Consider the following 11,521-nt stretch of genomic DNA (forward strand, 5'->3'; position numbering starts at 1 on the left):
CTCACTCCCACTTCTATTGCCGCAGTTCGTCCTGTGGAGCTTTTCCTTCCTTGCACTGATTTCTTCAGCAGTTGCCACTCGCTTCTGTTGGCATCTGCTATATGGGCAGCTGCTTTGCTGGAGACTTCGAATTCTCTCCTACGCTTTTCCCCACTGAGCTGCATGTTCTCCACATCTCCCTGCTCTGCCTTCTGTTCAGAACTCTCACTGTAAACCTGGAGAAAGGCGGCGAGCATCAACCATGCCACAGGCCTGATGTTAGGCTATCTTTAAAATCCTCTCCACCAAACAAATTAGTCCATTAGTTTTTAACTTAGTCCCATTCAATATTCTGAGATGTGGGCAAAATGTAGCCATGGTAATCCTGAACGACCTCGAGCCCAGGTCCCAGGAGAGTTCTGTTCTTTGACATCTCGAGAGTCAGGTCTTTACTGTCTGCGCTGGCCTCTGATCATGTGAATCACCCTCAGAATTGCCCATTAAGCTCAGTTCACAAGAGTCCAGGACTTTTCCAGCCCCAGACTCTCCCACATTCCTTCCATGAACCAATCCAAAGGCCTGAGCACACAGATGCACCACAACAACCGTGCCACCCATCTGGTTTTCTGTAGGATCCTTTCCTTGCCATCGTGAGGGAATACCCAGTTTAAGGAGGATGGACCTATCTGGACTCACAGCTCGAGAGGGTACATTAAGTCCTGGTGGGAAGGTGTGGAGGAAGAGTATATGACTGGGCATTTCACATCTTAGGGATCAAAGAGCAGAAACTCAAGCCAAGAGTCACTCTCTTGCCCCCACCATGACTTTCCACCACCATCTAGGCCCTGTTTAAAACACATAGTGAGCCTCATGGAGACATGTCACACTCGTGGAGACATATCACACGCATGGAGACATATCACACTCATGGAGACATTTCACACTCAAACCACTCAGACGAGAAGCACTGAGAACATGGCCAGGCACACCGCAGGTTCTCAGGGCATCCCACAGACCATCCCTGAATCTGCCATTCAAGTCTGTGCACTGTGATTCCCTGTCCTCAGGTCACGGCACTAAGCTTCCACAAATGCTGCTCCTGGCTCCCTATGGCTGCTGTCCCCTTGCTCACACTCCTTGGGCTCTGCTAGGTGTGTCTCACAGTGAGCTGAGTCCATGGTGTCCCCTGTGGGTGACCACAGAGCGCTGTGACTGACAGTTATGGAGTAGGGAATGCAATGAATGTGTAGAAAAACCACTTGGGTTTGGGTGGAACTTCAGTCAAAACCCAAATGGCTTAAGCCAAATAAAAGCTACGGAAGCCCTACACCCTGGGAGCATCATGTCCTGAGTCTGCTCAGGGAGCAGCATGTGCTCTGGTTTAGAGCTCTGCACACACCTTTGGCACCGTCTCAGAGTGTCATGGGTGTTTTACGCTGGTGGCTTCAGCTTCCCTCTGTCCTCACCATGTCCCTGCAGTTGCCTCGGTGAGGGGGTGTTGGGGACTACTGGGTGCTCAGAATCTCTCTTGACCTGGCCCCCTGTGAACAAGGGCAGAGCAGTTCCGCAGACAGGCAACTCAGTAGCTAGTGGAGGGGTCTCACCCACAGACACTGAACTAGCTCATTATTATCGCGATTCTTGGTTTGTCACTTTACTGGGCGGCATGGGAAGTTCTGGTGATGGTGGCCCTCCTGCTCACCCCTTCCTCACGCCAGCTGAGGACTCTAAGGAGGCTTCCATTCCTGAGAGACTCAACTGTGTGAGGTCTGCACACTGTCTCTCTGCCCACGGCGCTACTCTGCACCCGACGAGAGAGGGCAAGAGGGCACTGGGATGCAGGAGAGGTATGCCTGAGACGGGCATCTGGGAATCAGGGTCAGCTCTCCCCAGCTCACCTCCCTGGCACGGGTCATCCCCGTACCATGAACTCCATGTTACTTTAGTCCACGCCTGCTCCCTACAGCCTGTCTGTTCACCCAGAACAAGTGACCCCGGACTCCAGGAGGACATTGACGTCCAGCTAGATCAGACTCAGTGTGGGCTCCAAATGCCTAGGAGCCCAGACTGGGCTTCAGTGACCATCTTCGTCTCCAAGAGAACCTTGGCTGACTGCCTACATCTGATCCATCCCTGGAAATGTCATTGGATGTCCTCACTACCTGCTCCAAAGCAGGACGCCTGCCTCTTTTTTTCCCAGTCACAGGCCACCCAGGTCACCCCACTGAGGACAGAGGCTAGGGACACAGAATGCATCCTCAGAGCCAAGAGTCTTCTCCAAAATGCTGACAGGTGGCCACCAGGTGGAGAATGCAGACAGCCCAGGGAGGCCATGTCCAGGTGTCCCCCAGGCACAGGCCCAAGCAGAGTGACCGGCAGGGCAGTTTACAACTGTGCTCTGAAGAGCACGCTCCAGACTGAACAACAAGGAAGGGGAAGGGTGCAGAGCCTCCTGCAGCAAAACACACCTGGGGGATAAAAGCCCAGAGCCCAGAGCACCTCACACACACTCACCACTCACACACACTCACTCAACACACTCATACACTCCCAGCTCCCAGCCTACCCACCATGGCCACCTCCACCATGTCCGTCTGCTCTGACGCTTGCACCAACTCCTCCTGGCAGGTGGATGACTGCCCAGAGAGCTGCTGTGAGCCTAGCTGCTGTGCCCCCAGCTGCTGCCAGCCTAGCTGCTGTGTCCCCAGCTGCTGCCAGCCCAGTTGCTGTGTCCCCAGCTGCTGTACCCCATCCCCCTGCCTGACCCTCATCTGCACCCCAGTTAGCTGTGGGTCCAGCCCCTGCTGCCAATCTGCCTGCAGCAGCTGCTGCACACCCTCATGCTGCCAGCCCTCATGCTGTGTGCCTGTCTGTTGCAAGCCAGTCTGCTGTGTCTCCATCTGCTCTGACTGCCAGCCAGCTTGTTGCACCTGCTCCCCTTGCCAGCCATCCTGCTGTGTGCCTGTCTGCTGCAAACCTGTCTGCTGTGAGCCGGTCTGCTGTGAGCCGGTCTGCTGTGAGCCGGTCTGCTGTGGGGCTTCCTCCTCATGCTGCTGACTGTCTAGCTGAGAACTGGATTAGCATCTGTCTGTCTTTTCTGACCCATGGTTCTGCTGGGCCTTGCTGGGCCTTCTGGACCCACCCACCCTCACCCTTCCTTCACCAGCCCACCCAGGTCTAGAGCCTGAGTGTTCCTCAGCTACTCTCCTGACTCAGATTCTGGACATGCTGGCTGCCCCACCTTACCCACCCCCAATCTGGCTGGCTTGATCCTGCTATCAGCTGTGTTATTCTTAGCCTCTGAGCACCAATAAAACCTTTTCTGTACCATTCCATCTCCGTGGTAACTGTCATACAGAAAACTGGCTCTGAAGCCTCTGGGCTCTACACCTGACACTCACTGGTCTCTGCACCTGGCTCCAGGACCTGCACCTGGCTCTGGGCTCTACACCTGTCCCTGGGACTTGCACCTGACTCTGGGACCTTCACCCCACTCCTGAGCCTCTACCTACCCCTGGGCTATGCATCTGGCTCTGGGCTTTGTACCAGACTCTGTGAGGCCTACACCTGATTCTGGACCTGTGCCCTTCCACTCACTCTGTATCAGCAGCAGTGGGGTATGGGAGTCATCAGACATGTTCTGAAGTGCCTGTCTTTTGCCGCTGGCCACTTCCAGGTCTTGTGGGCAGCAGAACCTCTGCACACTGGTCACCACTCTGAGCAGCACTTGGGCTCTGAATAAGCCCCCCAGCCTGCTGCCAGTGTCCACCATTGTGTGTGGTGTAGAGCAGAGGACTCTGGCCTCCAGCTCAGCACTGAGAAGGTCCACTGTAGGGAAGTCTAGGCATCCTGTCTTCCTGCCCACCCACGTCCTCAGGGAGGCTGAGCAAGCACCCAGGCTGCCCACCTACAGATGGAGGACGAGGCATGGTGTACCATGGGATGGGCATGGCCATAAGCCTGGAGTGACCACAGCACCCTAGAGTGGTGAGGGGAAGTGTCCACAGGAGATGGAAAGATGTGATGTCCAAATCTGGGCAAATGTGGCCTCCCCTTTGCTGAGGGACTTGGAGAATTGTCTCCTGGAGTTACAGGGGCAGAGCAAAGGGGATAAACTGGTCAGGGAGATGAAGGCAGTGTCTCTACAGGGACTCCTGAGTCCACTTAGCAACAGGGGCAGCGGAAGCCACTTCATCATGGACACATTACCTTGGTGTCATGTGACAAGGTCCCATGGAGGCCTTTGCTGAGGTACAGGTGCCTCTGTGTTTTGCTGCCTGGGGGACCAGCCTCCAGTGGTGCAGGGCTCAAAGGGAATCCACAGGATCTGTGTACTAAGACTTTTTATCTGAAGAGGCAAGGGAAAAGACACTCACACACTCTCTGGATGGTTTCTTCAGACCTTTTCTTTATTCTTTATTCTTCTTTTGTATTCTGATTCTGCATTCTGTCTCTTTATTTTTATTCTATAGCTTATATACCCCCAACAAAAATCTTTTAGGCAATATAGAAATTAAAATGTGGTCACATCTATTTTCCAAGTGAATAATTATAATGAATATGGGAAAATGTGTTTTTCATCTTCCTTATATTATTACAACAAAGTCATCCCAAGAACCCACTTACATTTATATGTAAGTAACTTGTTATAGATGAACAGAGTGTGCAAGCAGGGTATTTTTCTCAGCCATTTCTTTTGCTGTCAGGCTGTATTTTTAGTTACAAAGAAAGAATCAATCACTTTATTACTTACCTTGAAAGGTAATTTTACGAGGAATCTTAAAGGAGTCACAAGCCTAAACTTCTATACATGTAAAACAGTCAGCTCCACTTTAAATCTTAAGGAATATACCAGCTCATCAATTTCTTTTTTATCAGGTGATTGAGGGCAAAAATGGGTACAAGGAGTTAATCATCATCTTTGATCACCAACCAATCTAGCAAGGAGAGTGTGTCAGCTAGTATTGTATTTGTGACCCTAACTTAAAGAATCTATAACTCAGCTGTGTCCTTGTGAACTTTAGATTGTCTTCTAGGGTTTTTAATCTCAAACTATTATTCAAACATCTAATCTAATCTGAAGTTATTCTGAGGCTTTGATTCAGCTGTGATACACATCAAAACCTGTGAATCAATTCTTCAACATTAAGATTAAAAAGAATTCAAGCCAGCCTGGCTCCAAGGGACTCAATTGTTTTCCTCAATCATTGACCTCAACTGTGATCTATGTGGTTCCCTGGTTGAAACTCATAGGCCCTAACTGTGTGACATTTCTTTGTATTTATTTTTAATCATCAAAACTCTATTTAAACTAACATTATTATTATCATAAATTAGACAGTGCAGCTTTAAACATCCTCTTCACAATAATCCACAGGTAAAAATGCCCTGTAGAACAGGATGTTTCCATGAGATAAAAACACTACATTACAGCAGTGGGGATCTCCCCACACCCATTCACAACATGCCAGATACCAGAAAAAGATGGCAGCGGCAAACATGTAAGGGCACAGCAGAAGCAAAAGACATTCTGGAGTCTGTGGTCACAGGGCCTGGCCTATCCGAGATTCACCCATCAGGTGAGCTGACACCTGAACTTCAATTGCCACTTGCTCTCCTCTGACATGGCCATCGGCCACCGGCCATTGGCATACAAGACACTGAAGCATGGAAATGCCATGCACACCTGGGAGAGCTCTGTGTCCGTCACCTCCCAACCCTGCCCTCCTGGGCCCAGTCCTTAGCAGCAGGTGCAATTTATGTGGGAATGGTACGTGGGAACAGAGTGGATGTCCTTCTGAGGAAGCTTTACTGTCAACTTGACACAGCCTAGAATCATCTGAGGAGGGAGTCTCCAATGAGAGATATGATCATATTGAACATATCCGTGGGAGATAATCTTGATTGTTAATTGATGTAGAAGGGCGCTATTCCCTGGACAGGTGGTTCTGGTCATTTAAGAGAGCTAGCTACCCACTCAACAAGAGGGAAACCACGTCTGGTGCTGGAAACCTAGCCAAATACCCAGGGCTAGTGAAGTCTAAACCAGCCTAATCCTTAAATACACTCCAAATGTTTATCCTTATATCCACAGATAAGTATAGTTCTCATCCCTCATCAAGAAAACTTTTTTGCAACAGAAAGACACAATAACAGAAAACTGATCAAAATGCAGAGTTGTGGAGCCCAGTCCCTACTGATGCATCTGCAACACACTCCTCCATCTGAGGCTCAGGGATGATTGCGGAAGAGTGGGTGGAAAGACTGTAAGACAGAGGCACAGGAGTTTGCCGGGAGATTGTCTCTGCCACACCCATGAAGTCTCACTAACACTGCTGCCTAAACACAAGCTGAACAAGGACAAAACCAATGGACGTTCTAAAGTGGCCTCGATCCTACACAAAGAACTACAGGCAACTAAGGAACTAAGAGTGGGAAAAATAGTCTTCCCCAGGGAAGAACACACCAATCGGTTATCCAATACCAAAAGGTCAGCCCTGAAAGCTTATATACAAGTAGTATTATATGAAGTGAGCAGGTTGTATTTACATATTTAGGGATTGATAGGTAGGTGGATGGATGGATGGATGGATAGATAGATAGATAGATAGATAGATAGATAGATAGATAGATAGATAGATAGATAGATGACAAACGTGTGTGTGTGTAACAACAATTACAGAAAAGGAGACCATGAATTTGAATGAGAGCCAGAAGGTACATGGGAGGTGTCAGAGAGAGAGGAAAGGGAAGAGGAAATGATGTAACTATAATACAATCTCAATAAATAAATAAATAAATAAATAAAGCTAGCTAAGCATGAGCAGGCTATGTTCCTCTGTGCTTTCTGCTCAGGTTCCTGCTTGAGTTCCTGGTCTGACTTCCCTCAGTGTTGGACTGTGACCTGGACGCATAAGTCAAATGATCCCTTTCCCTAAGTTGCTCCTGGTAGGAGCGTTTTCTCACGGCAATAGAAAGGAAACTGGAACATGTAAGTATCCGTCTTCGCCTGTCTGAAGCTCCCCGAAGAGCTAGTCTCAGTTTCTCCAAATTGCTAAACACAGGGCAGGGATCAGTCAGGCATCTAAGTGTGAATGACCCATCCTTGCTGCCCGGGGTAAAGAGGAACACCTGGGTAAGAGTTAAGGCAAGCTGGGAACCAAAGACTTCGAGATATTAGGGCTCTGAAACAGTCCTGGGAGTCTAGAAGGTCCCAGGCATGACTGCAGGGGCGCATGCTGACAACACCGCTGGTGGCTGACCTTTGAGCAAACAGGAGGTAAAGGTGCAACAGGAAGGGGAGAAGGGCAGAAACTGTCAGCTGGGAGCTGAGCCCCATGGGTAAACACACAACAGCTGCAAAGCTTAGGGGGAAACAATTTTATGACCGTGACAAAACTCCCAAGATAACAACATAAGGAGGAAGAAATTGTTGGGCTCACAGTTTTGTGGGGGAGATGTACAATATCATCTTACTGAGACAGGAGGAAGGACACAGGGCCAGGGTCCCTTCACGGGCAAACACTCAGTGATTTATGTTCCTACTACTAAGTCCATCCCCTAAAGGGTTCCCTCTCATCCTAGTAGTGCCACAAGTCGGGGACTAAGTCTTATCTTTTAAGTCTTTGGGGGTCATTTAAAATCCAAACCACACCACGCATTGAAGGAACTCAGTCAAATCACTGCCCAAGCACTTCCTTAATAGAATACTTCTGGGCCGGGCGGTGGTGGTGCACGCCTTTAATCCCAGCACTCGGGAGGCAGAGGCAGGCGGATCTCTGTGAGTTCGAGACCAGCCTGGTCTACAAGAGCTAGTTCCAGGATAGGCTCCAAAACCACAGAGAAACCCTGTCTCGAAAAACCAAAAAAAAAAAAAAATAGAATACTTCTGATACATAGTACATGTGACAAGGTTACTCCAGAAAATTGTAAAGCAAAAGTATATGCTGGAGTATGAGACAACGGGTCCAGAAACAGAACGGAAGCAGGACCCACTCTAAAACCTCAAGGCCTGCCCTCTCCTCCAGTGACACTTCCTCCAGCCAGGCTCTGCTTCTTAAAGGTTCTACAACCTTCGGAAATGGCACCACCCGCTGGGGACCAAGTATTCAAACATGTGACCAGGTGGGGACATCTCACATCGGAACCACTACCATCTCCTCATTGTAACCTTTCCTGACATGCCTTAGACATAGGGTCATGTTTCACATACTGCCATGGGATGTGTGGACAGACCCTCCAGGAAGGCAGAACTGAGGGTGCCAATAAGCACATGCAGTTGCACACTGCTTCCCAAGTCATCATAGAAATACAAAACGAAGCTCCGTGAACGAGTTTGCACTCAAGCTCTACTAGGGTATCGGTGTGTCCCTTGTAGCCAGGCTCAAACTGACCACCCCACTGTATATCTGGCTGTGTTCCCTTTACCTCCTTGCTTCATGCTTGGGGTCGCATGCATGGAATTTTCATTCCTCCACTTTCCCTCTCTTTTCTCTCCAATTGGTTCCTGGCTGCTGCTCCCACTTAGCAGGGGACAGTGTGGTTAAACAGCAGCTACAGATGTGGGACTCTAGAACATAGATGCCAGCACAGTCATGTGACATACTGCTCCTTGAACAGCACAGTGTGTTTGAGACCCTCTAACTCCATCCTGCTTCTATGTATTCTACCTCTGTAAGGGTTTGTGAGTTGTCCGATACAGTCTGGAGTTGCTCGGTTTACCCACGCGCCCTTCATTGGCAATACTTCAGTGCTTTCTGGGAGTCCCCTGCAACACGGAGGATGTTGGTGTCTGGCCCTCATCTCCCAAGAGCATTCTCTGTGGGCAAAGAGTTCTAGTGTGGTCCCTGTTTTCTTTCTGATGAGAAAGGATGCTTCCATGGCCTCCTGGTCTCCACCTTCCCATCAAGAAGTCATCTGTCAATCATGTCGCTTCTTCGCACCCTGCTGACTACTGTCCTTGATTTTCAGCTCCAATGTGCACACACGTGGATTCCTATGTAGTGCTTTACTGAACTCTTTTAAACACACCTAAAATACACTCTGTTTGTCCTCATGGATCAACGTCTTCCATCCGTTTGAAGCTCCTGTTTGTTTTCAATACCTCACCTCGCCCCATCCCTTTGTCTCTCCTAGGGTCCAAACCACTCCCTCCCCACCCTGTCCCTTTGCTTGTTGCTCCATTTCCTCGACTTCAGCCCTCCCCACCCCTGCATTCAGTCATCACACCCATCAGCTCCTTCCCTTCGCTAACCTTCTCTTGGACTTGGTCTGATATGCTGTTCATCTATTCCACCATACTGAAAGTTCAGGTTTTGGGTTCTTCACTCCCAGGATTTGGTTATTATTTGTGGACTTCCAGTTACCACTGGGAAAAAAAATCTCCATCTTTCTCCCAATTTTCCTGAAAGATATGTCACGCTTCGTTTGATCTGAAGAGAAACAAGAGCATCACCACTGTTACCCTTTTGATTTTGAAGTGTTTCTTCACAGTTACCCTCTTTGTTTTTGTAGTGCTGGGGACCAAACCCAGGGCTTTGTACATCCTAGACAGTCAGCCACCAAGCTATGTCCCCGGCCCTCATCGGTTGCCTTAAGTTCATGTGTGACTGTTCTGATGTCTAACTTTCTTGTCTGCTCTTCTCTTGACTCTTGGTCAACTGGTCTTGTCTTCTAGAATGCCTGGTAACATTTGACCAAAGACAAGAATTCACTGTGTAAAAACTAAAATCTAAGACCTCTTGAGTCCCCGGTGCTGCTCTCTGGCTCAGAAGTGATGGCCGTGTGTAGCATGAGTTCTAATTGGTCTTAATAATAAAAACCCAGAGTCAGATATTAGGGGGTGAAAGTTGAAAGATTAGAGAAGCAGAGCAGCCAGCTGCTAGACTTCTCACCTCTACAAAATCCTCAGACCGAAAAGAGGTCGAGCTCCTGTCTCCTCCCAAACTTATATTCCTCTCTCTGCCCAGCCATATAACTTCCTGTTTGTCTGTATAGACCTCCAGACCTCTATGGTTAACTAGTGGCTAGCTCCGTCTTCTGATCTTCAGGCAAGCTTTATTTATTAGATTACAAGCAAGATATCACCACAACTGTGTCTCTGACAAACAGTTGGTCTGTGGGCATCTTACCATGTGCACTTGAGCTGAGGTGCAGGCAAGGCCATCTGGTTCCGGCTTTGCTTTTCCTGGGGGAGGCTCCCGCACTCACGGTCAGTGTTTACTTCTGAAAGCCCATTGCTTCCCAGACCCTCCACTTCAGCAGGCCCTGGACTCTGGGCTTTGCCCTCTGGTTCTAAGACCACTAAAGGCTTTGGTTGACTTCCAGGTCCCTTCCCAGTGAGCTGTAGCTCTGTTAGTGCCTCAAGAGGAAAATCCACAGTAACACAGGCTCCATCAGGGGCTCTTCCCAAGATAGGAATTTGGTCCCTCAAGTCTCAGCTATCTCTGGGCCTCCTGGTGCCTGCAAACAGAAATTTACTTGTCAAGCCAGCTTCTCCACTTTCACCACCCCACCGGCTAGTAAGGGTCCACCCCACGCCACATGGGCACTGCCATGAAGTGACAACTGTTCTCGCCCAGAGCTGGGCTATGGGAGGAGTACTGGGTTGAGCCCATCTATTTCTTGAGAAGGGATGCCAGATGACATCTGTGCAGCCATAGGATGGCTGGGACAAGTCCCACCAATGACATCTCAACCTCACTGCTCACAGAGCCTCCCCTAACGCTCCCAGCATCATTCACTGGCAGGAAACAGACAGGCCTGACAACATCACACACAAACAAACACCCTGATGATGACCACGAGCCACACCAACAAGGAAGGGAGACCAAGTCTGACAACAGCACAGGGGTATAAAAGCTGACAACCCAGCACCTCACACACACACTCACTAACACACTCACTCACACTCACTCACTCCTCACCCTCCTCCAGCCAACCCCACCATGGCCGCCTCTACCATGTCCGTCTGCTCTGACGCTTGCACCAACTCCTCCTGGCAGGTGGATGACTGCCCAGAGAGCTGCTGTGAGCCTAGCTGCTGTGCCCCCAGCTGCTGCCAGTCCAGCTGCTGTGTCCCCAGCTGTTGCCAGACCAGCTGCTGTGCCCCCAGCTGCTGTGCCCCAGCCCCCTGCCTGACCCTCATCTGCACCCCAGTGAGCTGTGGGTCCAGCCCCTGCTGCCAGTCTTCCTGCGCATCCTTCTGCTGCCAGCAGTCTTGCTGCCAGCCAGCTTGTTGCACCTGCTCCCCCTGCCAGCCATCCTGTGTGACTCTTTGCTGCAAGCCTGTCTGCTGTACCCCCTGCTGCCAGTCCTCCTGCGCATCCTCATGCTGCCAGCAGTCTGGCTGCCAGCCAGCTTGTTGCACCTGCTCCCCCTGCCAGCCATCCTGTGTGACTCTTTGCTGCAAGCCTGTCTGCTGTACCCCCATCTGCTCTGGATCTTCCTGCTGCCAGCAGTCTAGCTGCCAGCCCTCATGCTGCCAGCCATCCTGCTGTGTGCCTGTCTGCTGCAAGCCTCTCTGCTGCAAGCCTTGCTCCAG

General features: G+C 50.1%; 3 protein-coding genes across 4 annotated transcripts in view; all 3 read left to right on the forward strand.

The window, feature by feature from the left end:
- The window catches only part of Tspear (thrombospondin type laminin G domain and EAR repeats), a 155,505-nt gene that overhangs the window by 111,918 nt on the left and 32,066 nt on the right, over positions 1-11,521 (forward strand). The window lies entirely within an intron of this gene.
- LOC106144129 (keratin-associated protein 10-2-like) lies at positions 2,551-3,036 on the forward strand. Its single transcript, XM_026785729.1, has one exon. It carries the CDS (start codon positions 2,551-2,553, stop codon positions 3,034-3,036), a length of 486 nt encoding a protein of 161 aa, XP_026641530.1.
- LOC106144138 (keratin-associated protein 10-2-like) overlaps positions 10,926-11,521 on the forward strand; it is an 813-nt gene continuing 217 nt past the window's right edge. Inside the window, exons 1-2 of one of the 2 annotated variants that reach the window (XM_026785722.1) lie at positions 10,926-11,031; positions 11,107-11,521. In XM_026785722.1, the coding sequence (XP_026641523.1) occupies positions 10,926-11,031; positions 11,107-11,521 (521 nt within the window). The other variant, XM_026785721.1, reaches the window with a different exon arrangement.

The sequence above is a fragment of the Microtus ochrogaster genome, linkage group LG2 (genome assembly GCF_000317375.1).
Source record: "Microtus ochrogaster isolate Prairie Vole_2 linkage group LG2, MicOch1.0, whole genome shotgun sequence".
Lineage (NCBI taxonomy): Eukaryota > Metazoa > Chordata > Mammalia > Rodentia > Cricetidae > Microtus > Microtus ochrogaster.

Bases quoted from the DNA above. Each gene is read 5' to 3' on its own strand.
- LOC106144129 (XM_026785729.1), top strand. From the start codon at position 2,551: ATGGCCACCTCCACCATGTCCGTCTGCTCTGACGCTTGCACCAACTCC.